At 50.8% G+C, this 26,828-nt stretch overlaps 1 protein-coding gene across 2 annotated transcripts in view; it reads left to right on the top strand.

The window, feature by feature from the left end:
- The window catches only part of Lgr6 (leucine rich repeat containing G protein-coupled receptor 6), a 120,128-nt gene that overhangs the window by 31,844 nt on the left and 61,456 nt on the right, over positions 1 to 26,828 (top strand). For both annotated transcript variants that reach the window (XM_085688206.2, XM_085688205.2), the window contains exon 4: positions 10,006 to 10,077. In XM_085688206.2, coding sequence (XP_085544332.1) covers positions 10,006 to 10,077 — 72 coding nt within the window. The remainder of the gene's footprint in view (positions 1 to 10,005; positions 10,078 to 26,828) is intronic.

The raw sequence follows: 26,828 nt of genomic DNA on the forward strand, positions 1-26,828 counted from the left end.
TCTGATTTGTAAACAAGATTAAGAGGAGCCCCAAGTGCCTGGCAGGCCTTGGGGAAGGAGGCGTCTTTGTTTATGAATGGTGATCACGGTAGGGCTCAGTTGAGGTTTGTTTTATCTTTTACATTTATCATTTATTTATGTGTGTGTGTGTGCTGTGTCACATGAATGTGGAGGCCCGAGGACAACTTTGGAGTTGGTTCTCTCCTTCTACCATGTGGGTCCCAAGGACAGAACTCAGCCATCAGGCCTGGCAGCGCACCTACCCATCATCAGGCCTGGCAGCATACTCACTGAGCCACCTCACTGGTCCTCAACGTCAATGAGGTTCTGGGTTAGGTCTCCAGCACTGTAGGAATCACATGATAGTGCACGCTTGTAATCCCAGACCTCAGGATGGGCAGGGAGTCCAGGGAACCAGGCTGCTCTGTCCTCCAAGTGCTTGCCCCGTAAGCGTGCAGACCTGAGCTGAAGTCCTAGAACCCACTTAAAAAGCCAACTGTGATGGCTTGTGCTTATAAATCCTAGGCTGAGACAGGAGGACAACCCCCACTTCTCCGGGGCTCAGTTGCTAGCCCACTTAACTTCATTGGTGAACCCTAGGTCCCAGTGAGAGACCTTGTTCAAAAAAACCAAACCAAACCAAACCAAAACAAAAAAACCCAAAAAATAAAAGAAGAAAGAAAGAACAAAGCAAGGTGGTGGTTCCTGAAGAATGACTCTGCCGTCTCCGATCTCTGCGTGCCCACGAAGCCACACACGTGCATCTGCTCAGCCATGAACAGCTAGAACAGGCGTGTGCAAGTTCAAGGCCATTCTCCACTATATAGTTTAAAAACTTTATTTTTAAACCCGGTACTTTTTAGTTCAGTTCAGTTTTAATTCGTATACAAGATAATAGGCCTTATTTTTGCTTTTCTTTGTGTTAAAATCATATAAACTTCCCAACTAAGGTGCTGCCTTGTGACGCTCTCAGGTGGGAAAGCAGGGTACACTGTGAGGTTTTTGTCTATACATGTCATACTTAGCTCATGTCTCCTTCCCCACTACCCTTCCCATTCTTCAGTTTTTGATTGACTTTATTTTTTTCTGGTTATTGTTCTGTGTTTTTTTGGAACAGGATCTTTCTATGTAGACCTGCTGACCTGCAACTCAGCAACTTGATATGTAGACCAGGAAGTCTCAAATTTGCAGTGATTCCCTCTGCCTCTGCCTCCTGAGTGTTAGGCTTACAAGTGTGAGCTACCACGTCTACCACATCCACGTCTACCACGTCCACGTTTACCACGTCTACCATGTCAAGCTTTCCTTCTTTCTTTTCTTTTCTCTGTCTTTTCTCTTCTCTTCTCTTCTCTTCTCTGCTCTCTCTTCTCTCTCTCTCTCTCTCTTTCTTTCTTTCGAGGTTTTGCTCAGCTCAGGATGGCCCTTCCTGTTTGATATTCTGAAGTGCTGGGATGACATGCCTTTTCTTCCATGTTTTTCCTCATCCTCTGTCCATCCAGCTCTAAGCTCTCACAGTCACTGTGAAGGAATCTCCTTCAAGTCAGGCTGCCTTCTCTAGCCCCTTCATACCTTCTCCGGAGCAAAAGGAGCACAAAGCTGGGAGAGGACCTGGCGTTTTCTCACTTAATTCTTATTGTTAGTGAGCTGTCAGCCTGCAGTAGAGAAGGAAACTCTCCTCCCACCCCAACCCACGGTGCACCTTGGCCTAGCTAAGTCCATCTTTACACGGGGCGGGGTAAAGGTGGGAGGAGATGGGAAGAAGTGGATACAGAGATGAAGGCAGATGGAGATCCCGGAGAGGGCACAGCATCCCAAGGACCAGTGTGGGAAGAAGATGTGCATTGGAAGGGCTGATCCTAAAGCAACAGAATCGCACCTGGGGCTTCTCCAGGGCGGAGCACTGCTTTCCAGTTCTGCCGTTTGGCTCCAACTCTTCTTGCAGCTCTTTGCGCAGTCGCACAGCTCGCTGGCTTCACAAAAGCATCCTGTAGAGGGGAGAGGCCCTGAACATCAGTTCTGGGTCCGGGTTCGGTATGGCACCCACTCAAAGGCAGATCTCTTTCCTGTTTTGTGGCTCATGGACTGACAGTGGTCCTTCCTCTGGAGCTCCCTGCTTCCGGATGGTCATCAGTCTGTATCTGAGAACTTTCTGTGTCTGGTACCCCCAGATCCACTCTCTATCTGTCGAGTCTCTGACTACAGGACTCCAAGACCTCTGCAAGACCTCTCCCCCTCCCCCGCTCTGCCTTACTGTGGCTCCCCAGTATCCTTGGTTCCCTCACCCCCGTCTGCTCTATCTGCTTCTCTGTCACCAGCTTCTCAGTTCTTCCTGCTTCTCTGTCTTACTCCCTATAGTTGCCCAGGGTGCACGGGGCGGGAGGGGGGGAGTGGGGGAGGAGGCATCTCGAACCCACAGCGCCGCGCAGCGCAGGCGGCCTGCTTGGTGGCATATCTGTGCCCAGTGGCAGGTTCAGACCTGCAGTCGGATTAGAGAGCAGGGTTCTGTTTGCTGGGTCTTCAGAAGATGTGAGGCTCACGTCCCGTTCCTAAGGCTCTGGCTTAGAGATGAGCCTCCTCTTTCTTCTCTGCCTGCATTAGGCAATAAATCAAAGCCTGGAAGAAACCGCAGCCCGCCCGCCCCCTTTCAACCAGTGGCGCCTGGGCCCAGTGAGCAGGTTGGCCAAAAGCTGTGGGTGGGAGCCAGGACAGCCATGCTGCTCACCCCCACTCTGCCAGTGACCCCCATTTTGCTCCATCTTTGAAGACCACCTATCCCTAAAGCCTTGTGTGTTTGCAGAATTCCTTGTTCAGGGATAGTGGGGGACCCCACTCTTCTCCCCCAGAGTTTCAGAGCAGGAGAGTACACGTGTGTCCTGCGTACAAAGTCCTTCCCCACATCCAACGTCACCGTCACTGGTTGCAGGTCCTTGTCTCTCACACCTATAAGAAAATAGAGCAGCAGAGCCCACCCCACCCTCAGCATAAGAGCTTCTTTCTGTATAAGGGGGCTGTCGCTTTCTACCTTCGGACCCTTCCCAAGGCTGTGGCTTCTGTTCTCTGTGGCCCGGCCAGGCTGAGCGGAAATGGGGACAATGGACAGGATGGCGCAATGGATGCTCTGCCTCCTTGTCATCCTGGAAGGGAACAGTGGAATGTAAGGGATCCCTCCCCCTTCCTAGAGCCCTCCCAGTCGACCTCCTCTCCTCTGAGGGTTCCCCAAGTCCTCAAGCTTAGAGCTTAGAGCAGGCCTGATCAAGAGTGCTAGGCTGTGCAGGAAAGTCTAAGCTTGCATCAGTCTGTCCCACAAGGCTGCGGGGTCCAGACGCTAAATTCACAGAGCTGCCCTAAGGGCAACTCTATTCCTGCTGCCCCTGACAGGGACCTCTGAATGTTATGCCCGCTGTGCCTTTGCCAGGCATAGAACAGCTGTGGGCAAGGCTCCTGGATCCTGGTCCCAGCTCAAGGGGGTATGTGTATGTGTCGGGTTTCCCTACACTACCTTCCCTCAAAAGTGGTGGTCTTAGAAAACGAGCGTGGTCTAGCCTTGGCCCTGCCCATCCACTGCAGACTATAGGACCAGCAGCTGCCCTGTTTCAGGTTGATGTGGCTCCATCTAGAACAACACAGCCGAGCATTAACTACCTCACATCAGGCTCACATTTGAGTAACAGGAGAGGAGGAGGTTCAGGGGCTTGTCTCTGCTCTCTGCCTTCAGGAACCCGGGCAGGAGGTTTTCTCAGGAGGCTCTGCCCCTGGAGAGAGCTCAGAGTTTGTGACTGAGGAGTCCTGGCCAGTGTCCTCTTAGTGAAGACTCAAGTTCTAGAAGCTGTTCTCTGCTTCTGATCTTTGCCCATCCATCTAAAGCCTGCTGGAGGCAGAGAGGAGCACAGAGGAGTTAGATCTCAGGCCCAGCCCAAGGAAACCCAGTGCAGCATCAATTGCGGCCCTCTCCTCACTGCACGGACTGTCTCGGGTGGACACTGGCTGTTTCCTCTCCTGATGCACTTGGTAAATTGAATGGAGCTGACCTGAGAGGGACTTGCAATACTTGGGGGGGGGGGGTGCTGAGCTCTCTAGCCTGACTTTTGAGAAGGCTGCAAGGAACCCAGGGAGATCCCCTAAGCTGTTCTTCAGCAAAAGGTCAACCCTCCCAAAGGACTGGATGTCAGAAAGTGGGGCTCCTTGGCAGCAGAGAGACTTGAGGCCAGACTCAAGGCTTCACCATAAGGTGGGCAGCAAGGAAAATGTCTAGATTTCTACCCTCTAAGAAGTTTTCTTCCCTTTAAAGTGGGGAAGTTGGATGAATTCCTCAGTAATATTAGTTGCAGAATTGAAATCATCCAAACCCCAAACATTGGCCAGCGGTAATGGTGCATACCTGTACCCCCGCCTCGAGGAGGCTGAGATATAGGGTCATGGAGTTCAAAGCCAGGTTGGGTTATATATAAGAACTAGCTTGAAAGACCAAAGCCCTGGGGCTGGAGCGATGGATCAGAGGTTAAGAGTCTTGCAGAGGACTGAGGCTCAGTTTCCAGCATGCACACAGCAGCTCACAACCGCCCTAATAGCTTCAGTTTCAGCAGTTCCAGCGTCCTCTCCTAGCCTCCTCAGGTACCAGTCATGTATGTACACACATACACGATTAATAAAAACTCAGAGACAGAAATCAGGGTTCAACCTGAAGGTCAGAAAAGCAAAGCAGCCAGCCACTGGCTCTCACTTCTACCTCAGTCTGAAATGGCGATCCTGCTCCCAGGAATCTCAGAATGAGACTGTCTGTGAGCTGTCTCCTCTCGTCTTATATTCTTCACTGAGGCTGGGATTAAAGGTGTGTACCACTACTGCCTGGTTTCTATGGCAAACTAGTGTGGCTACTGGGATTAAAGGTGTGTGTCATTGCTGCCTGGTCTGTAAGGCTGGCCAGTGTGCCTATTTTACTTACTTCTCTGATCCTCAGGCAAGCTTTATTTATTAAAATACAAATGAAATGCAGAAGACACTCATATACATTTAAAATAATCAGTAGAAGAGTACTTGTCTAGCATGCACAAGGCCCTGGATTCGATTCCTGCGTGGGGAAAAAATAAAACAAAACCTCACCTTATCCAGAAACATGAATACATAAAACTGAAGAGAGAGGACCTTTTCTACAGGGTGCAGAGGGTGGGTGAGCTCCAGTCCGTGCCTCACTCATCTGCCCCGTGGCTCCCAGGGGCACCAGGTTCACAGGAAGAGCCTTCTGGAGAGTTCTGGCAGGGGGGGGGGGATTCACTCTCTGCTACTTGACCCCCTGGGTCTCTGAAATTCATGGTTTCTGTTCCCAGATGCCTCTCTGGCAAGAGAAAGATTTTGAGCATTTTTTTTTTTTTACTTAAGTTGGGGGAGGGTTGCTGAGGACCAGCCTTCCACGGGAGACCTGTTCGCACATTGAACTCAACATGGAGCTTGACAATGAATGAAGCCATGTCTTTTACAACAAGCAGCCCCAGAGGCTCACGGGGACTGTCCTGTGGCATGAGCATTTCCCAGGTGATTCTAACGTGCATGTAGGGTGGAGAGCAAAGGGTTAAATCCACTTTGCCTCATCAGACATAGCAATGGCTAGAAAAAGGGCACCAAGGCACCGGCCTGGAGTGGGACTTGGAGCCTGGTCCTCGTGCTGTCAATGCGATTTGTAACTCGGGGGAAATCACCTCCCTTCTCTCAGCCTCCATTGCCTCTCCCTGGAGAATAAAGAGTTGCTCCCTCCTGGCAGTCTTTCTGCCCCTTCTGACCCAACTGTGCTTCCATGCAGTAGTGTTGGGGCTGGGGACAGCAAGGGAAGCGGGTCAGACCAACACCCGCGGCCACGCTACACTCCAGCCTGCTGGGTATTGATTCTTGAAAGAAAGCCAGACTGTCTGGCCCAGCCTGGGTTGTTGGGGAAGACACTGAGCCCCTGACACTGGAAGGAAGGAGAATTAAGTGTAGTCACAGAGGTGCTGCATACTGTGCTGGGGAGGCACAACATGGAGACTCCAAAGATCTTTCTAGGCCAGTGAGATGGCTCAGTGAGTTAAGGCACCCGTCAATTCCAGGACCCGCATGCTGGAGGGAAAGAGCCAACTCCTGGGAGTTTTCTTCTGACCTCTGTATGTGTACACACACACACACACACACACACACACACACACACACATACCACACGCACACCACACAAATACAAAAAGATCTTTCTAGATCTCATTGTCCAGGACTCAGTAGAAAGAAAGGTTTGAGTAGGAGGGGACATCAGTGCAGATGCATCGGGGGTGCTCCTTGGAGGTGCTGCTCACCTGTGCAGTGACAAGATACAGCTTTGGAGACCATGGAGAGGGTATGAGCAACTGTGACCGCTGCTTAGTCAACCATAGTTCCTCATGTATCCTTGGTCCAAGCATATGTGGAAATCATGAGAAACACGGCAGCTGGTGGAGATCAGAGCCAAGAGGTACTCGTGGCTTAGAAGGAGGTGGGAGAGAGAGCAGTCCCCATAGCAGGCAGTAGAAACTCCTTCTACTAGCTCCCTCACCTCGTAGTCAGACCAGAGGTTTTCCAGGACCTCAAGGAACTCTGGAGCTCCGGCTGTGGAGTCATCTTCAGGCCAGGTGTCTGGGCCCCAGTTCCAGGAGAGCAGCTACATCAAGCGATCATTTCCCCGGCTGTCTTGTTATTTTGTTCTGTGTAGTTGTGTGAGATTGCATTTCTAGTGCTATTGCTGAGGGAAGTGTTTGTGGTGTTGGAGATCAAACCCGAAGTCTCACACGTGCTAAGCAAGAGTTTACTACTTGAGCTACCGTCTCATCCACCACCACTATTGTCCTCATCTCATCATCATCGTCACCACTGTCATCTGGATCACTGGGGTGGAGCCCAGGGCCTTGGGCATGCTCGGAAAGTCCTCTGCCAATGAGGTATATCACCAGCCCTTCCGCACAGTCTTATATGCCTTCTGTAAGTCTCTTAATTTGAATGAGGTGGAAATCGAGGCTCAGAGAGAGGAAGTGACTTTCTTGAGTCAACCGGTAAGTCATAGTGACCAGATAGTAATAGCAATGATTGATTTTATTGGCTTGGTTGCTGTGAATTCTGTCTGTAAGACACTGCTGCAAAGTGAGTGCTTTGCAGGGACTGTTTTATTTGATCCCTATGACCAACAAACAAAGACACAGGTTCCTGGATGGGGACCTGAAGTTTAAGCACTTGTTGTGGTCACACAGCTGAAGGTCAGAGCTTAGGATGGTGATCCAGGCTATGCAACTTCAGAGCTTGGACATGGGACATTGTACTTTTAAGTAAGTTGGGGAGACTCAAGTTTAAGTTCAAGGATATGAAGCCGACACTGACATTAGAAAAGGTCTCCTTGATGCTTTATCAGCCTGGACGGGAGGGACAGGACGCTAAGAGAAATCCAGCATTAGAGTGTGCACAAGGGGACCAGGCCCTTCAGCTTCTCAGAGCCTTGGGCTCTGCCCCACCTGCAACCTGACTGTCTCTTCAAGATGTCTCCCTCCAGTGGCAGATGGACCCTGATCCCAGGGACGCCAAAGTCTGCCTTTGTTCTCTCTTTAGCTTTGCTTCATGGGATGCTCCTCTCATGCACCGCCTCAGACCAGGCCTGGGCCCTGCAGCCTGGCATTGTTTTACAGATAGGACTTTTCTGTATCCCTAAGAGGAAGTCAGCAGTGAGAACAGATGTGAGTGGTCAGGGTAGCCGCACAGAAGGCACTTATAACTAGCAGGCTCATCCCTAGGCCCTTTGGCATTTCTGGTCCTATTGTCTCCTGCCTTACAAGAGATACTGTGTAGTGTAACATGATCAGACTGTATTCTAACCCTCTGAGACCCAAACCCAGTCCTATCACTTTATCCACTTCAGGACCTCAATAGCCCCATAAGGGGCTAAAACCTAACAGTGGGCACCCAGGAAGTCACAAGAGCCACGCCTGGCCCATTAACTGCTGCTGTTGGGTCAGAAAATAGGCTGCTTTTCCTGAAGTCTGGCATCACTGAGCAGTCTTGGGAAGGGTGCTTTAGCCTCTCAGAGTCTCAGTTTCCTGTGCTGAGCAATGAGTTGGTGACACATTTGAGAAGTCTGATGCCCTTAGTGTGGACAACATATGGAGCACACAGTAGGTGCTTACTGGGTGTGCTCACTTTCCAATGCACCCTGGGAGCCTAGCCAGCTGTTGGGGCAGACCTATAAATGCTCATGGCTCCTCCTGTGACAAAATGCTTAGTGCAGCCTGGGAGGGAGGACTCGGTTCCTCGGCCTATGTTAACAGCCAGCTGCACCCTTTCTTTCTGCTCCCTACCTGGTCCCTGAATTTGTCGTGAGTTTTCCTTTGCTCATGTCTGGATCTAGAGTCTGGAGATGAAAACCGCCCATGGGGCAGGAAAGATGGCTCAGCTGGTAAAGTGCAAGGACTTGGTTAAATCCCTGGAATCCACGTGCGAGCTACACCCTTGAGCTTGTTACCCCAGCTCGGGGGGGGGGAGGTCAGAAAGAAGTGAATCCCTGGGGCTTTCTAACTACCTAGCTTAGCCTACTGGTGGGCTCTAGGCTGGTGGGAGATGGGTCAGCAAACAAGGGGGCAGCTTCTGAGGAATAACACCTGAGGCTGAGGCTGTCCTCCAACCTCCAAATACATAACCATCCATGTACATGAACACACATGGGGACACACACATGCGCGCATACACATACACATGGGCACACTCACACATCGCATGCGCGCACACATACACACACAATGCTCTGGTGACAACTGCTGTCCAAGGTCTCCTTTGTATTTCTTTTTCTTGACGTACTCATTTATTTTTGTGTGTATGGGTGTTTGTCTACATGGATGCTTTCATACCATGCGTGTGCGGTACTCATGAAGTCCAGAAGAGGTGCCAGGTGCCTGGAATTGGTGCTCCAGACAGCTGTTAACTACCATGTGGGTGCTGGGAACGGAACCAGGGTCCTCTGGAAGAGCAGCCACTGCTTGTAACCATGGAGCTGTCTCTCCAGACTGTCTTTTCTTCACATATTTATTTAGTTTTCCGCCTTCCCTTTTCTGTACTCAGTTTTTTCCTTCAAACTAAGCAAGCATAACTGTTCAGAGGGCTCCCTGAACCTTCAGATGGCCTGCCAAGCTTAGTTAAGGCCCCTGTTTTGCCTGGATTTCCCTGGAGTCAGCAGCACCCCCTTGTAGAGTTGCCCATTTCTCTGTTCCCTACACTGTTCTCCCACCCTCTTCCCCGCACATAGGTTTCTAGGTCCCCAGGAGCTTTGTGGTTTCTGCCTGTGGTGCCTTTCTGGGTTTTGTGGCCGGACCTGTTTTAGGCCAGCAGCCTCAGGAACAGCTGCTTCGTGTGTTTATGTGAGATGAAGCCTCCATAGCAGGCTGATGACGGGGACATGGCAAATCACTCCTGTAGACAAGGACTCCAGAAGGCATGTTTTCCTGATGCCCTGATATTTGAGGCACAGTCTTCAGTCTCACCTTCATCGATGTCTTCCTCTCTCACAAAGAAATCCTTAGCAGCTCAGCTGAATAGAGAGGGAAGCCGAGGCCTGGGAAGCAGCACTTCCTGAACAGAATTCAGCAGAATCCCACCTTTCTCTTCTCTCTCTTTTTGAGATCCTTTTCCACTGTAGCCTAGGCTACCCTGGAACTCAATATTTATCACCGTCTTTGAACTTCTCTCTGCTCCCACGTACTAGATTAAATGTCTGTGCCTCTGCTTGCTCTCCTTTCTCTTCCTCACCCTTTTTCCTCCTGCCATGTCTTACAAGCCCTCCTGAGGTACCTCTCCCTCTCTTATGCTGGGCCTTCCAATCCTCCTTGTACCTCAACAATACCCCATTCCCCATAACAGGGCAGGAGGCTACACCTCAAAACTCTGAAGCAGGAAAAGAGGGGGCGTTTAAAGGAGGAGTGCTTACCCCACTCCTCTCAGTGCCCAGTGACTCTGAACTGACCTCTCTCTCCTCTTCAGGATGCTGCAGAGCAACCAGCTCCGAGGGATCCCAGCAGAGGCACTGTGGGAGCTGCCCAGCCTGCAGTCACTGTGAGTCACTGAGGGCCCACCTTCCTGGATCTGGGGCACAACCCAGGCCCTGCCTTGGTTTCCCTTCTCCTGAAGCCCACTCACGAGTCCAGATGAAGCTTCTGGCTCTGAATTCCCGAGGGTTTTGTCATTATAAGTGTGTGTCTATGACACTTGTGTGTTTGCAGGACTGCCCAGGTAGGGCCACCAGGGCAACAGTCCTGAGGCCACTGGCATTCTGCCATGGGAGCTGGGATGTGGGGTGGAGACTACTGTCCCAAAGAATCACCAGGAAGGGGCTATCTCCTCCCCTTAGCTGACTTTTGCCCTGGAGCTCAGTAGGAGGAGGGGGTCAGGTTTAACTGCCTACTTCCTTACTTAGTGGGGAGAGGGGACTCTGGGCCACCCAGTTTAGAGCCTGCCCTCCAAGGAGCCCTGTAGTTTCTCTTTTACCCCACTAGGGGAATCATGGCAACAGAACTAAGCTTGCCCATGAGAGTGGCAACAGGTGTTAGGGTTGAGGGAAGCTGGTCTTGTCTACCTGTTGTGTTGTATGCATGCTGTGCCCAGCACAGGGCTGGGAACATAGTAGGTGCCTCACACCTGCTTATGGAAGCCAGCTGAAGTTTTGGTTGCACCTATATACATCCAGTGGGGTGAATATGTATTTTGGAAAAATCATGGTTGGAGGATTGGACTCAGGTAAGCATGACATTTAACCTGTAGGAACCTAGGCCGGTGCAATGAATATATAGGATAAAGCTTGCCATATCCTTGAATAATAGTAGGTTCTGCTATGGCCCTGCCCAGAGCCTGGATGCGGCGGTCAGACAGTCTTAACCTGTTTTCATTGCCCTTGAGCAGAAGGAGAGAGGCAGGGAAAGTGACTTTTTTCTGGACTCTACCTTTAAATAGAAGGTCTCTGACCAGCTAGCCACAGCCACCACAGTTTGGGTTTTCCCCACTTTGGCTACCTGTGTATAACTGCTTTTGTTGACTGAGTGGCCTGGGTGGCAGAAACTAACTTCCCTCCTCTTGTTGTCCTCTGCCTGGCCTCCATCCCAAAGCGTCCAGGCCTCTGGCCCCAGCGCCCTCTCCCTCCATCCAGCAGGATGGGTAGGTAGCATGCTCTGGGAGGCCAAGGTCGGTAGATGAAAGCCAGGAAAGTCTGTGCGTGCTGTCTTGCCGGCAGACTAAACATTTGCTTAGGGCACCAGCAAACTGCCGGGAGAGCCAAAAATAAGAGGTGGTGGATGGGGTGGGGGAGGGTTGACATTTCAATCAAAGCATCAAGCAGACTCATAGGAAAAACTTGGACTTATTTTGAAGTTAAATCACTAATTAAAAAAAAAAGTGAGTCATACCTTTTACTGAAGGTCTCTGAAGGTCTTGTTTTCAGAGCAGGCCTGGCATTTTTAGTTAGATGCATAGATGTTTCGCTCATACATTCTGAGAGGTGAGCTGCCTCCTAGCTTGTGGGACCAGAGTGTTCACTCCAGCCCCATCGCAACCCTCTGCTTAGGCAGATAAGGGCGGAAATCATGGCAGTAGGTCTTGCCTCTTGCGATCCTGGGAACACCAGCCTGCCAGAGAAAGCTTGGCTTCAGCCCCTGCCTCTGACCTTGACCACATGCCTCAGTGTCTCCATCTTAAACGTGGTCATACCCTCCTCACCTCCAAGGACTTTCCTGAAAAGAACACATGAACTCCTTTTGAGAGGGGTAAGAGAACCAGAAGGTCGCCCACAGCTGTGACAGCGCTCACCCATCCAGTTATCGGTTCGTCCATTTCAAAATATTTCCAAGGCTGGACTAAGTCAACAAAAGTTGTATTAGGTCTTGAAGATCAGGAAAGCTCAGTCATGTGAAGAGCAGAGAAGGGCATGATGGACAGAGGGACCACAGGGTCCAGGGTCGAGAGGTAAAAGGAAGGATCTGAGTGAGCACTAGGGAGTTTGGCTGAACTGTGTGTGTGTCTGTGTGTGCAAGTGCATGCATGCATGTGCATGCACGTGTGTGTATATGTATGCGTGCATGTGTGTGTGTGCATGTGTGCATGCATGCGTGTGTGTGTATGTGTGTATGTGAGTGGTAGGCAGGGCAGCGGTGGAAGAAGAACTGAAATTAGCAAATGATACCATCTGGCAAGTGACTGTCCTGTAGTTAAGGACGCCATGACGTTGATAGAAGGGAGCCGCAGAAGGACTTTGAGCAGGACAGCAGTGAGAAAGTTTAAGTTTTTGAAAAGTCCCCCTTTGGCAGCAGTGATGGGGACTGAGGGGGTGGGGTGGAAGCCAGGCTGCCAAGAGTGACGGTGGCCAGAGGACAGGCAGGGACAGCAGCGAAAGGAGAAATTGATGGGTTCCGGAAACTTCAGAACTCGGGAGGCAGACTCCTTTACGCTCACATCTCAGCTCCTCTGTGGGCTTCCTGAAAGCCTGGGTAGATTACTCAGCCTCCATCCTGGTTTTCCTTATCCACACAACCATGGCAGCATTGGCATCTACTCATCTCAAGGGCATGGCAAGAGATGAGTTCAAGGTACAGGAGGGACTTGGAACAGTGGCTTCTGTTGTTGCTGCCATCGGCATTAGCCCCAGCTGACCGTGGGAGTAGGGGGAGGGCACACCAGCACCAGTCCTCTGGCTTTGACATCATAGTAGGAGGATCTTGTCACCAAGAGCTTGGCACATGGTGGAACTCATGCAGAACGTGCTGGAGAAATGCTAAATATAACGTGAGCCCTGGCTTAACCGAGGTGATCAGCAGCCCAGATAAACCAGAGGTTGTTCATTTTGTCTCCAGGGTGCAGGTGCTTGTGCGTGCATGTGCAATCATGCCTGTATATGCATATGTACATTTACATGCATGTGCATGTGTGTGTAGGGGAAGGTGAGGAGGAAGTACCTAACACGAGGACTCAGAATGGTGGGTGTTATATCCTGAGCTTTTGGAAAGTAGAGGAGTTAAGGAAAGACCCCCTGAGACATTGCAGGGGAGGTTGTCCCCATCAAATTCACTCCCCACTATATCAGACAGCAACAGTGAGACCAGGTTTTGTTAGAGGCTGAGAGGACAAACGTAGCCGAGATCAGTGTCATAGACCTGTACATCAGCTCCATGTGTTACATCTACCATGTGACTTCATCTTCATCACCCTCCTTACCAACTGCCCTAACAGATGAAGAGACCTGCAGGAGAATTTCGGGGCTATTCATGGTAGAGTTGTTGAGGCCACGCAAGGGTGCTTCGGCTGTGGGATTTCAAAGGCTGTAAAGGGCCCCTTCCTTTGATGGCCGTCATTCAAGGCTCTCCTTCCCTAGAGAAGGAGTAAATGACAGTGTCCTGCCTTCTGTCTGAAGCTGGCGCACCAGGGAGGCACAGTCACTTCTCTCTTCCATGCTCTCCCGTAGCGTAGGCTGCCCTCCTAAGAGCAGGCAAGATGTGCTGCTGAGCACGTGACTGCTGACACCTCCATATGGCATGACTCTGTTCTCCTGGAGCCATGCATGGCTGAGCCCTGTGGATGGTCCTACCTTCTACCAGCTAGAACCAGACACAGGGAACAGGAACTAGGTATGGGGAGTCCAGTGTGGGACTCGGGCAGGGGCGAGGCAGCCAGCCTGCATTCCAGGGGCCATGTATTGAGTTGGATGTGACACATGAGCTATTTGGTTTGGCACCTGGACTGGTGGCACCCTACTCCCCAATAACCCCCCCCCCTTTGCACACACTTACTTCCTCCTGGACCAACGTGGGAGGAGTGCGGCCACACTAGACATGTCACACCGGGCATGAATCCAGGCCGAGAGAAATCGCTGCAAGCCCACAGAGCCTGGGGCTAGATAGAACTGGGTGGGGGCGAGGTAGGGCCCTGGGGAGAACCCATGGAAAAGCAGAAGCAAAGCTCTCAGAGTCAGCTCCAGACTGGGCCCTGGGTCTGGGCATCTTGGGAAGCATTGTGGCAAGAAAAAAAAAATCCAAAAAACAAAACCAACCAAACAAAAACCCGGAAATGGACAGAAAAGAACCCAGTCTTGGAAGCCCTGGGGAGTGTATGTTACCAAGGGCAGCCACTTGGCAATGGCCATCATGCTAATCTTGAAAGCCCTTCCAGGTAACTTCTAGTTATGATCATTTTATAGATGAGGCAACTAAAGCCCAGAGAAGTTAAGTAGCTTGCTAGAGGTCAAACAGCCAGGACAGAACAGAGGTGGAATTTTGGTTTAGTTCAGACTCCATAGTACCAAGGTCTTTACTCTGCCCTTAATACCTTTTCAAAGCTCTAATACCGTAGGGTCCAGAGATTTGGGTTCAAGTCTTGACTTGACCACTAGCTGTCAATCATCTCTCCTGTTTGAGCCTGGGGTTCTCCATCTCTGAGGGGGGAAGGTCAAATAAGACGATTGGACAGCCAGGCTTTCGAGAGATTATCCTGATAGGAAGTTATCGCTGGCCCTGTTCTGGGATGGCTGATGGTTCCTGAGTCTAGTTCACTCGGTTTTACTGTCTGTGCTATGACCACGTTTCCTGTGAACCTTCCTAGCACCCTGGGAATGCAGCAGAGTTGGACAGGGAGAAGAAAAACATGAATGTGTTCAGAAGAAAATGACCAAGCATTCAGTTCCGTGCCACATGTCCCCTGAGGAGATGATTAAGAGGGGCTCCTGGGAAAGATAAAGCAGGTGCCCCTCCCTCCGTACCATGACCTACTTTGGAGGGACAGCTGTCCACAAACTAATGCCCCAGGCAAGGCTGATAAGCGCAGCGTGCAGATGGCACTTAGTGTGTGACAGTTACTTCCACCTGTCACCAGTCTACACATTGCTCCTGGGGGACGAGTATTGTTGTTGGTTTGCCTTCCTCACTCCACAGATGAACATCCTGAGACAGAGAGAGGTGATGCTACTGCATCAGATCTCAGGTGGCCCCAAGAGGAAGCCACTCACACGTCTACTGCACCTAGCTGCCTCCAAGACTGAGTCTGAGTGGCTGAGGGAGAAGATGGCCAGTTCAGGGGATTGGCAAGACTTGGGGAGCAGGGTATTTCCAGGGCACCGGCTCCAGGAGTTGTTGAGCTCTGCCATAGGCATCTAGGGATTCTAGATCCAACTATTTTTGCCTTTATCTTGGAATTCTAAAGTAGAGCCTCGAAGGACGGGGCAGGACGATGCTGCAGCTAGAAGAGCTAGGGTCTGCCAATATGGTATTAACTTTGCCTCCAAGAACTCTCAGCCTTGGTGGGAACCTGAACACCTGAACAGGTACTAGCCTGTTGTGTCTAGGGACCTAGTTTTTAGAGCGTGCACAAGTTGATCTACAGCACCGCTTACAGCCTGGTTTGTAGCAGGATTGGGCAGGACTAAGCTCAGACTTCTGGGGTGACAAGAGGACTTTCCTCTCCATTCATATGTAAATTGTAAATAGTCGGGAGGACCCAGGGGAGGCTTGAGTGGTCTCAGAAGTGTCCTGGCATAGGGATGGGTCACTCCCTCCAGGAAGCATTCCCCTGGGTCTCCCAGGCGCTATGAGAAGAGTAAGGAGAATACCATGGTGAGCCAAGGGGAAGGGACTGTGGGTAGAGATGGGCAAACTTAGCGACTGGCAGAGCTCACAAAACAATAGCTTTCCTGCTCTTGTCCAGAAGAGCTGATTATATCATCTGGGAACCTGTTAGCGACTTCATTCTCAGCCTGGTGGGGCACTGTGGTACCAGCATTCCAGAGGTAGAGGTAGAAGGTTCCGGCTTCTGAGAGCAGCTTGGGCTACATAACAAGCCAGATCTCAAGGTGTGGGGGAAGGGGATGCACATTTCTAGGTTCCAGCCCCTTTCCACTGAACCAAGTCCGTGAAGCAAGTCCTCAGCGATTCTGACCCTCTGAAGATAGAGATATGGGGAGCCTCCTTTTCTGAGCCGCTTTAACACACCACAGCAGTGTGGTTTCAGCAGAAATCTACACAGACCAAGACCTCCAGGCATCAGGAGACTGTTGTTGGCTGGAGGTCCTGTGATATGCTTATCCAGCCTCTTTTAGCTTCTGGTGGCTACGGGCATCCCTCTGGTCACATTGCTCCTCTGTCTGCCTTCCATCTTCTCATGGCTTCTCCCCTTCTCTTCTGTCTCTCTGTCACCTCTCACAAGGATACTTGTCACTGGGTTTTGATGACCTCATCTCAAGAGCTTTCTTTAAATAATATCTGCAAAAACTCCCTTTCTTCCAAACAAGATCTCACGTACTGGTTCTGGGCATTAGGACATGAACTTCTCATTTGGAGTCACATTTCAGCCTCTTGCAAGAGACGTTGAGAATGCGGAAGAGAAAAGGTGGGCCTGGAACACGCTTGATGGTCAAGAGTTGAGGCTGGGGAACTGGTACCCTTCTATAATCCCAACACTCGGGAGATGGAAGCAGAGATCAGGAATTGAGGGTCAGACTGGGCTACATAATGAATTGAGGGCCAACCTGAGCTACATGAGGAAGCAGCACAGTCATGAAAACTAGAAGCAACAACAAAATAGCTAATGCTGAGTCAAGAGGAAGTAAACAGAGAGGGGAGAGGGCTCCTAAATTCCAGCCTGCACCTGCAGGAAGGTGGCAGAGGGAGACTCAGAACTGAAAGGAGAGGGAGAAACAGGCCCTGAGGCCTGAGAGCTCTGATACAAGATCCCAACCTGAAGCTGTTCAGTCTGCTAACAAGGGAGGGAAGTCCCCATCTCCAAAGCTGGCCTCGAGCCCTGCTGGTGATTGGGTGAGTTCTGTCTGAACCCCAACTTGGCTGCCCTTTAGGGAGGGCCCTAGGGCCCAGCTGTGTCAGGGGGCCTAGCGAGGGGTCCCCAGGGACATGTGGGGTGGTGATGGCCTCCCTGGTGTGGCTATTTCAGGCAGCATGATTATATGCTACCTTGTTTGGTTCTTCCAGGGTTCCGGGAGTTGATTACTACATGTGTCTGGCCAGAGGCTGCTCTGAGGTAGGCGGGTGGGCAGACCAACAGCACTTGCAGCCCATGAGGGTCCCAACATGAGTCATTTGGCTCCTGAGAGACACGAAGAGAGTGTCCCTGCTGGGATGGGCTCTGGGACCTGTTGGCGATTCTTTCAGCCACAAATGCTAGTCTGAAACAGACTTGGCTCCAACAGGGCCACCCAGAAGCGGCATTGGGCTCCTGTGTGATGGGAGACTTTGCAAAGAAAAGCTGGGGGCTCCTCATCTCTCCTACAGGTGTCTCGGGGCTATGTGTGGTACTGGAGGACTTCTTGGGTCAGACAGTCTCTGGCTAAAGCTCCTAACTCCTAAAATCCCTTAGAAATTCTGAACTGAGAGACCAGAGCACCCAGGGGTGGCCCTGGGAGCTCAGATTAGTTTTAGGTTCAAGGGAGCCATTAAGCAAAGCTCAAAGGTGGGGCTGACCCCCCCCCCCCGCCCCCGCCACAGGTTTCTCCTCCCTCTGGGCAAATAGCCCTTCATAAGCAGTCAAGGCCGTGGCAGAGCCTTGACTCTGGGAATGTCTGTGCAGAAGATGAGATTCCACCGTGGATGTTTTCCCTCCCTCCACCACCCTACTTCTCTGGCTCCTGGCTTTCCTGCTTCCTTCCCTCCCACCCTCTTCCCTGTGCTTCACTTCCTCCCCACCCCTCTGTCTCCCTGCTTCCCCTTCCTTCCCTCCAGCCTCCCTCCATTTAGCTACTCTTTCCTGATTTGTAGAGTGCTTGTAATGTAAGACACAGAAGATGCTGATTTAATAAATGAAGATTCTGCTGTTTAGCAGCCCACAACTTCTATGCAGATGTCAGATACCTAGGTACTCATCTTCTCCTCAACCACACTATTGGAGCCACACTCCCAAGACAGAGAAGCCACTGCAAGAGAACAGGGCTCAAAGCAGGTATAGGAAAGCTGACTGCAAGGCTGGAACCCTGGCAAAATAGAGTGTGTGCGATACGAGTCACACTGGGAGCTAGTATTCGCTAGGTGCTTAGTGTGTGGTGAGACAATGCATGGCAGACACAGTCTCATTTATGCCTTACCACACATCTCCAAGGAAGATGCTATGACCTCTATTTTACAATGAACAAATGGGGCTTTAGGGAGCAACTCACACAGATAGGTCATCTGAATTCCAAGTTCATGCACTATTTTTTTTTAACATGGAGTCCTACTGCAAAGTCAGACTGACTTAGATTTGTGGTTCTCTTGCCTCTGACTACTGACTGTTGGAATGATAGGCTTGACCCTATCATGACAACCATGCCTGACCCATGAGCACTCTTAGGAGGACTCTAAGTCACAGAAGCTCAGCTGAGTGGGATCCTAAAAGACTATCTACCTCCAAATACCACGGAAGCTTACCAAGTGCAGACCTGGGGTCCCTTATCAGACCTCTCGAACAAAGATTCTAAGATTTGGGTCTTAGGAAAGTAGCCTCTGGTGACTGGTTCCACACCCATTTTGGGAACACTGTCCACATCCTTAATTTGAGACATGCCTCATGAGCCTGCAACACCAGCAGCCTCCTGGAGCATGTAAGGCTCATGGAACCTTAAGCACCACTCAGAATTCTTGGTTCAGAATTTGTGTTTTAACAAGAAGCCCCCTTCCCCACCCTCTAGGTGATCAGTAGAGTGTGACTTCAGAATTGCTCATCTTTTGCTCAGTACCCTGGGGAGGGCACACCCTGAGCTTGATGGAGCCTCCTTACCCTGCCTCTCAATGTCAGTTAAGATAGATAGCAGTCATCACCAACCAGCAAATTCCCACTGTTTTTAGATGCTAAGAACTTTCTATACAAAGTCCCCAAGCTTAGAACTCCTCACTCATTCCTCTGCAGTCACCTGTACACTTGGACTGGAAAAATGTGGAAGTCACACAGGGTCCCAGTCTCCTCACTTGGCCTGGGGATGGGGAGACAGATCTCCTTCATCCTGACATCTCAGAGAGCTCACATTTTCCCGGGATTCTTTGCCACTGAGGCCTCGGAGCAGCACAAAGGGGAGGCAAGAGAAGGCTCAAGTGGCACTAAAAAGGGTAAAGGCAGTATGACCTGGCCACTTCTGTGGCTAGCAGCCACCTTTAGGCTCCACCCTGGTCACTCTGGTGGGAGAAGACGGGTGGGGAGCGAGGGAAGAGGGGTCTTTACGGAGAGCCTCTGAGTAATCTCCCACCCATTTGTGAGCCTCAACAGTGCAGATGGTCACTTGATGTAGTGCAGGAATCCAGATGTCAACCGGAGAAGGCAGAGAAGGACCCTGGTTCTTGCTGTGACCCAGCCAGAGGTGTATGGATAGAGGCTGCTGCCTGGGGCCACAGGGCCCTGGAAAAGCAGAGCAGAAAGCTCGGCAGTCTGCAATACTCCTTTTCATGTGAGAAAATCGAGCCACACAGAGGGCGGAGCATTCTCGCTTCACCCAGAAATCAGCGAAGGAGCCTGAGGCTAGACACCCCTCTTTTTTTTTTCCTTCAGAAAGAGGATGAGCTATTTATGAGCCTGCGTGACCACTTGGCTAGCTGGCTGTAAGATCAGTTGCTCTGGAATGTGACCCCATCCGGGGACTCTTGCCAAAGTGGCTTCCTGCCCCTCAACAATCCTGACACCTGTTTTGGAACTTAGAGCCAACTCCTTCCCCCAACTCTCCCTTCAACTGCTCCAGTGGGTGGAGCAGGCAGCGTGGGGTGGGGAGGCTGCACCAAAGGACTCTGGACCCTTGGACAGGGTCTGGGCTGGGGCAGATGAGCTACTGCGGATGGCCGTGCCAAAGGATGCAGGACTAACCAGGGCCTGGCAACCCATGGTAAGGAGTGTCTGCAGTCCTCTGACTCAGTAGTCTCTTGGTTGGGGGGATGGGCACTGTGGCCCCAAGCTTTTGGCACCCTCACCTTGTCTCCTAAAAGAACTGTTTCCAGATGTGTTTTCAGTCTGGTTAGCCTTTATATTGCTGACTGAGGTGGGAGCACAGAACCTATCTGGGGTCAGAGGCCCCAAAACCTTCAGTGTGAAGTGACCTCAGTCCCATCCTTATCACTGCCAAGCCACGCCGTCAGGATAAGATCGTGGAGTGGGAGACAGGGAGGGAGAGGGAGGGACTCTGAGCACCCCCAGTGTGGCGTGCACCTCACCGGCAGGCAGCAGGTCTACTGGTCCACTTCCAGCACCTGCAGCACAGGACCAGTCGCAGCCGCTCATCTGCCCCTCCTACCCTCCAGGCTGCCTGCAGTGAGATCTCTGAGGCCCTTCTGGACCACCAGGAGGAGACAAGTCTCTGCTCATCTCTCCACCCCTGACTCTAGCTCTTGCCTGACCCTCATTCTCCCATTCTCCCTGCCCCTGGCCACTCCTCCATCTTCTCTGCAGACCCCTTTCCCCAGTCCATTCTCTAAGGGACACCATTGTTTGGAGTCTGCCCTCCTAGGACAGTTCCATGTCTGGCTGTGGGCTCTGTGCCCACTTGCATGCTGATGTTTCTCAGGGGATCTACTTCTTCAGCCTAGGTTGGTCCATTGAACTGACCAGTGGAGTCTACTAGGTGGGCCCAGAAGGGCCTCACACATTTCCCAAAGTAAGCCCACCATCTTCCCTTCCACATGTCGCCTTTCTGAATTTTCTATTCCAGGAAACCACGCCATTCATTTACTTCCAGAGTTTGGAAACTGGGTATCGGCTTTGACGCTAGCACCACCAATGCATCCAACGCATTGGGTTCCAGTGACTGTCCATCCCAAGTGTTCCGTAACATGTCCACCTCTCTTTACTTCCCTTGCCTGTAACAGCTTTCTAGCTGGCCACTTGCTTCTTTTCTGAACTTGCCTTCTGCACTTAACTGCAGCCAGATGGGGCTTAAGACACAAATCTAAGCAAATCACTTCTGCTTAAGATTCTTTAGTGGCAGCCCAAAGACAAAGCCCGAATTCCCACGACTCCCACTACCCACCCTGCACATGGTTCAGGACTTCGGCATCGCAGGAGAGGGCTTGCAGCTGCTCCTGTGATTTGCTGTTGCTCTCCTGGGGAGACTGCCAGCGGCCGTGCTCCCCGAGCCCCAGTCAACAAAGGCAGGCAGGACAACTTGGAAACACCTCTGGCAGCAGTTCACTTTTTGGGGGCGCTGATGCCAGGTGGAGAAAGCTTATGAGCCCAGACTACCTTTCTCTCAGGGAAGAGGCAGCATGGATGTGTGTGAGTGAACAAGGTGCAGGCTCAGAGGCATTGGTCATTTGCCAGTGGCAGCAGCTTGGAAGATGTGGGGCTTAAATTCTAACTCAGGCGTGTCTGGGTCTTGAGGTCATGAACTCTCTACCACAATTTACTTGCCCCTTCCCACTTCCTAGGTTCTATTTGGACCACGTGGCAAGCAGGTAGTTCTGAAGGAGGAAGGAACGAGGGTTCACAGATTTTTTTTTCCCAGACCTCCTTCCCTTTCTGGGGAGGTGGGATAACAGACAGGGCCGAGACGTGAGTAGCGCAGGTGAGCATGTGTTCCACATGAGCAGGATGCGGGTCAGAGCCAATGCAGGCAAAGCAGCTGGCTGTGGAGGAGTCTGGGCTAAGTTCTGTGCCAGAGACGGGGCGTGGGGAGGGGGTGAGCATGGGAATGGTAGGCCTCCACCATCTGGTAGTATCTTATGAAAGGCTGCACATTAGGGCACACATCGCTCTAAACAAAACAATAAACGTGTTAATTTTGAGAAAGCCACGCCTTGGTCAGAGCTGAGAATAGCATTATTAGATTTACCTGCTACTTGTGGGTAATCTATGTCTCCGCAGTCACTCAGGGTTTGTGGGGAACAGACATCTCCCTACAATGAAGAGGAGTCAGAGTCTCATGGAGAAAGAGGGAAAGCTGACTATTTGGGGTGTTTGTAATTTCCAGAGTTCTGGGTTGGGGTGGGGGTGGGAGGAAGGAAGAGAAGCCTCCAGATCCATGAGGCCAGGGAGCCAGGAGGCACTATTCCCCAAAGATGCTCCCCCAACCCCCCGTCCAGCCTAGTCCCCTTTCCTTCCTGCTCTGTCAACTGCAGTTGACAAGAATGAAGCTATTCAGCCTCCTCAGGGACCAACCAGGCCTTCTGGGCCAAGGCAGCTGTCTCGGCCCCCAGCTCCAGCCTGCTCCCCTGGCCCCCATTAACCTGCCTCTGAGCCGCACATCTGCTAACCTGGGGCCTGAAGGGCTTTAGGATTAAAACTCCTTTAGAACATCTGGAGTGTTGGGGTAGGCGGGCCCCACCTGGAAGGGAGAGGAGGTGAGAAGGGGGAGAAAGGAAGGAAGATGGAGGAGAGGGGATGAGAAGCAGAGAGGGAGATCAGTGTGTCATGTGCATGGGGGTGCTGATGGGGAAATGGACGCATTCTAGCCTCGCCATCTGTCCTTTGTCGGGTGGGAAAAGGGGGGGCGGACGGGACGGACGTGCTGAAGTGTGCACCCAAGGTTCCCATGGCACCGGCGAGGTAACCTGTGCCTTTCGTTAAAGACCACATAAAAAGCCCTGACTGCCTGGGGCAAGTCTTCCTTTGCATTCCATTGTGGAGTCCTATTCTCTGTTATATGTTCCAGCAAAGGCAGCCATCCCTCCTTCTCCTAGACCCGGCTTCCTCTGCCTCCAAAACTTTGCCCGAATTGTTTCACAAGCTAACATGTTTTCTTTTGCAAGGCTGCCCTGCCTGCTTCTCTCCTTCCCGCTACTACAGCACTTCCTCCTCCAGGAAGTCCTCCAGGATGGCTCCACCTGGCTCTGGGCCCACCCGACACGTGGAGACCATACAATACCAGGGCTGGGGGAGCCTGTCTTTGTTAGCTTTCCTGTCTTCTTAGTCTTGGCTTTTGCATCCACAGCAGGGTGGTGGTTCTGGGCTTTGTGGATGGAACCCAGAGCTCCTGGGGATGAAAGGGATAGTGAGAGTTCTGTCCCAGCCAACGCCAGCGGTGCCAAATGCCCTGCCGGACCTGGAGTCTGCCACAGCTGCCTCTATCAGAGTGAGGGCTGCGGTGAGGATGTGGGTGTTAGCTAGAGATCTGGGTACAGTCTTAGGGACTTTGGATCCTAAATGGATCCTTGGAAACACGGAGGAAGGCTATGTCCAACCTAGGGCAAATGGCGTCCATCCTGGCTCCTCCCTCTTCCTAGTAAGACCTGACAAGTATTCTGAAGCGCCTCTGTGCCTTGGAAGGAGAACGAGGAAGAGCTCTGGCCGCTGTGAGGGCTGCGTCAGCCTTCTGCCCACCTGCTTTCCCCCTCACCCCTTCACGCAGTCCTTCAGCAGCCCTGGCCAGGCTCTTTGAGCTTGGAGGCCCAGGCGAATACCCTCTTTCGGTGGGCAGAATACTGTGGGATTTTATAGGGACTTTCTATGAGAAAGCTTTTGTTTGGAAGCCAGCTCTGTTTTTTTTCTGGAAAAGAAATGCAGATTATCTCAGCATTCTGATCCTCAGCTTTGAAATCTGTAGACTGGGAATGATAAAGAGGTCATTAGGAAGAATACAAGAGGATGACTAGAGAGACTGAGCCCAACACGGGGACACCTAAGTACACAGGAAGGGGTGGACCGTGTCAGAGTTACTGCTGCTCCGTCCTCAGCCCCGTCTTACGTGGTCCCATCCATCTCCTATGGGTAACAAGGTCTACGGCTCAAGAGTTTGGGGAACTCAGAGACTCTCTGGTTATGGGAGGCTAGAGTCAGATAGACTGGTCTTTATTTTTAAGAGTTTTTTTTTAAAATTTGTGTATACACACACACACACACATACATATTTCATGCACATCGGTGTTGTCTGCATGCGCGTCTGTGTTGGACCCTTTGGAACTGAAGCTGGAGCTACACACAGTTGTGAGCTGCCATGTGGGTGCCGGGAATCAAACCCGGGTCCTCTAGAAGAGCCGCTCTTAACTGCTCAGCCATCCCTCCATCCCCTCTTCACTTTTTTATAATTTAGTTATCTTTATTTTATATGTATTGATGTTTGACCTGAAGGTATGCTTGTGCGAAGGTGTCAAATCCCCCGGAACTGAAGTTACAGACAGTTCGAGCTGCCATGTGGGTGCTGGGACTTGAACCTGGGGCCTCTGGAGAAGCAACCAGTGCTCTTAATTACTGAGCCACCTCTCTAGCCCTAGAGTGGCCTTTTAAGAGGACTTGACTGTAAAGCTAGATTATTCCAAGAAAGACAGATCCTTCCCAACCCCTGAACTCACAGCCGGAGGTCCCTCTGAGGGTCGGTTACTCCTGCACGGAACATGTTTGGATGTTTACCGTTCTTTGGGCAGACTCGAACATCTTCCCTGTGATTCACCCCCTTCCAGGGAGCTCATCATTAAACAAGTGCCTCGGGACACATACACAGACAGCTCATGCTAGGACAGAGTGGCGGCTAAGAGGAACTGGAACACAGTGGGCACGGAGGAGCTATTGTGTGTTGACATGGAACAGGGGCTGTGCTGGCTTTTGAAGGAGGAGTAAGAGTTGAACTGGTGGAAGAAAAGGACAGCTTTTGTTGGGAGAGGAGGAAGCGCTTGGCAAAGTGGGAAGACAGCATTAAGGTGGGGAGCAGTACTGGGGAGCAGTCAGAGAATGGTAGCTTGATTTGGAGCTAGTCCGGATGGGATGATCTTTTACTGAAAAAAGGCTGTGTGTAGGAGATCTGTCTCTACATAGACAGATCTCAGGGACCAACTGAGAACCATGCTGCCTAGAGGCAACTGCAGGGTTTTCGCAAAGGCACATGGATCTGAGAGGACCCAGTGGACTGCCTGTCCACAGTACATCAAAGAGTCTCTGCTGGGAGCCATGAATAAACTTCCTCCAGAGACCACTGTGGGATAGGTCCTAGACCACAGACAGCAGTGGCCCTGTGGTCAGCTCAAGGGGATGTGGCCTTGGGATTCCAATGCTATGACCTGGAGACAGGATGGGCAAGAGATGCAGGGGGAGATGTGATACAGAAATACCGAGATGAAGTAGGTGAAGGGGTCTTCGCTGCACACCCTCAACCAGTTCTCGAAACCCAGGCTCCATGGAGCACTCCCTTGCCGGCTCCTTCGCCTCTGAACTCCAGCAGTCTGGAACTTAATTATACACTGACGCACTTTGTTTTTAAAAAACATGTTTATTTTTGGTCTGACTCATTGTAGAAAATTTAGAAAATACAAAAAAAATAGGAAGAAAATAAAAATCACCCACAATCCTGCCACCCAGACACAATGCTTGCTGGCATTTCTGGGTACTTCTCTGTGAACACACAAACATGGGTGCTCACCTCATACGATGTTCTAATACCTTCTGTTGGGTGGGGTCTGCTGCCACGTTAAAAATCACTGTAGTATAATACTCATGTAAAAATTTTAACTCAAGAATTTTTTTTAAAAATTGTGATGTAATTCACACAAGTATAAAATTCAGTCCTATTTAACTCGCAAACATTTTGCCACTCTTTGGAGTAAACTTTGCCCCTCGGTCATTCCTCATCCGCACCCCAACCTGACAACTAGCCCTGCCTCTGGATTGTCCCATTCTGAAGAGTTTATGGAATTATACAGTGTGTAGATTAGCCTTTGACCTATCATAATTTTTTCAAAGTTCACCTATAATTTGTAACTGTGATTTAATACTTCATTCCTTATTCATTGATCTGTTTTTGGTTAATCCAAGTCAGGGTTTCACGTTGTAGCCCAGGCTGACCTCAAACTCAAGAGCCTTCTGCCTCTGCCTCCTAATTGCTCATTCTTTTTTATAGGTGAATAATATTCCTTAGATGGATAAACTATATTTTGCCTCACCCATGCATCTGTTGGTGGGTTTTCCCCCTCCTCTTTTATTTTCTTTAGTTTTCTTTTGTCTCGACTTTGCAGTTTTCAGAGGATGGATTTTGCACTTCCTTAGGCAGCTGGGGGTTGAACTCAGGAATTTGCGCACCTTAGGGTAAGCACTGTAGCACTAAGACACAGCTCCAGTTTCTAGGGTTTGCCCTTTTTCCTTCAGTTTATTCCTGGGTATTTTATTCTCATTAATGCTGCTGCACAGAGAACGGTTTTCTCCTTTGGGGAGACACTGACTACAAGTACGCAGGGACAGAGTCGGCCCGTGTGTACCACTGCAGCAAACACTCTCAGTACTTCTGTACCACATGCGGCCTCCTCTCTGCAGCGCTTAGTCTCTGGCTCTAATGCATTTTTTTTTCCTGTGGATTTTAATTAGGTTTTTCCTTATTGGCAGATGTTTTAAGGGAAGGGGAAACTCGGACTATTTTTCTGTTGTTTTGTTCACCTTTCATTTTATGACAGGAACTTCAGTTTTATTTCTTCAGCGCCCCAGCTCCTTGCCAAAAATGCTCGGTGGGGACATTGACTTTACATTGTCTATACACTGACTTGTCATTGCTTCACATTCTTGGGAAATTTAGTTTGTGCCCACAGGATTTATTACTTTTCTTAATCCAAGACATCTTTATAGATCACAATAAGCTCTTCTTCAGTTTCACTGTTCTCATTAAGGACCTACATATTTCTTACTAGAATTGCTTCACGGTGTTTGCTGGGTTTTATTGTGTGAGGGCTGTTTGGGTGGCTACTGCTAACGCAAAAGGAATGTTTCACACTGTCCCTTCTGCTCCTTGTTGTAGCTTAGTGGGAGTGCTCAGTGCTGCGTTAGCTTCTTTTCTGTGGCTGTCATGAAATATCTGTGCCCTGGCAATGTGGAAGGAAAAGTGTGGGGTTTTAGAGAGCTACTGGGAGTTGAACCCAGGGCCTCTACAGGCAAGGTGGATGCTCCATCACTAAGCTATAGTCCAA

This window comes from Myodes glareolus, chromosome 5 (genome assembly GCF_982192425.1).
Source record: "Myodes glareolus chromosome 5, mMyoGla1.1, whole genome shotgun sequence".
Lineage (NCBI taxonomy): Eukaryota > Metazoa > Chordata > Mammalia > Rodentia > Cricetidae > Myodes > Myodes glareolus.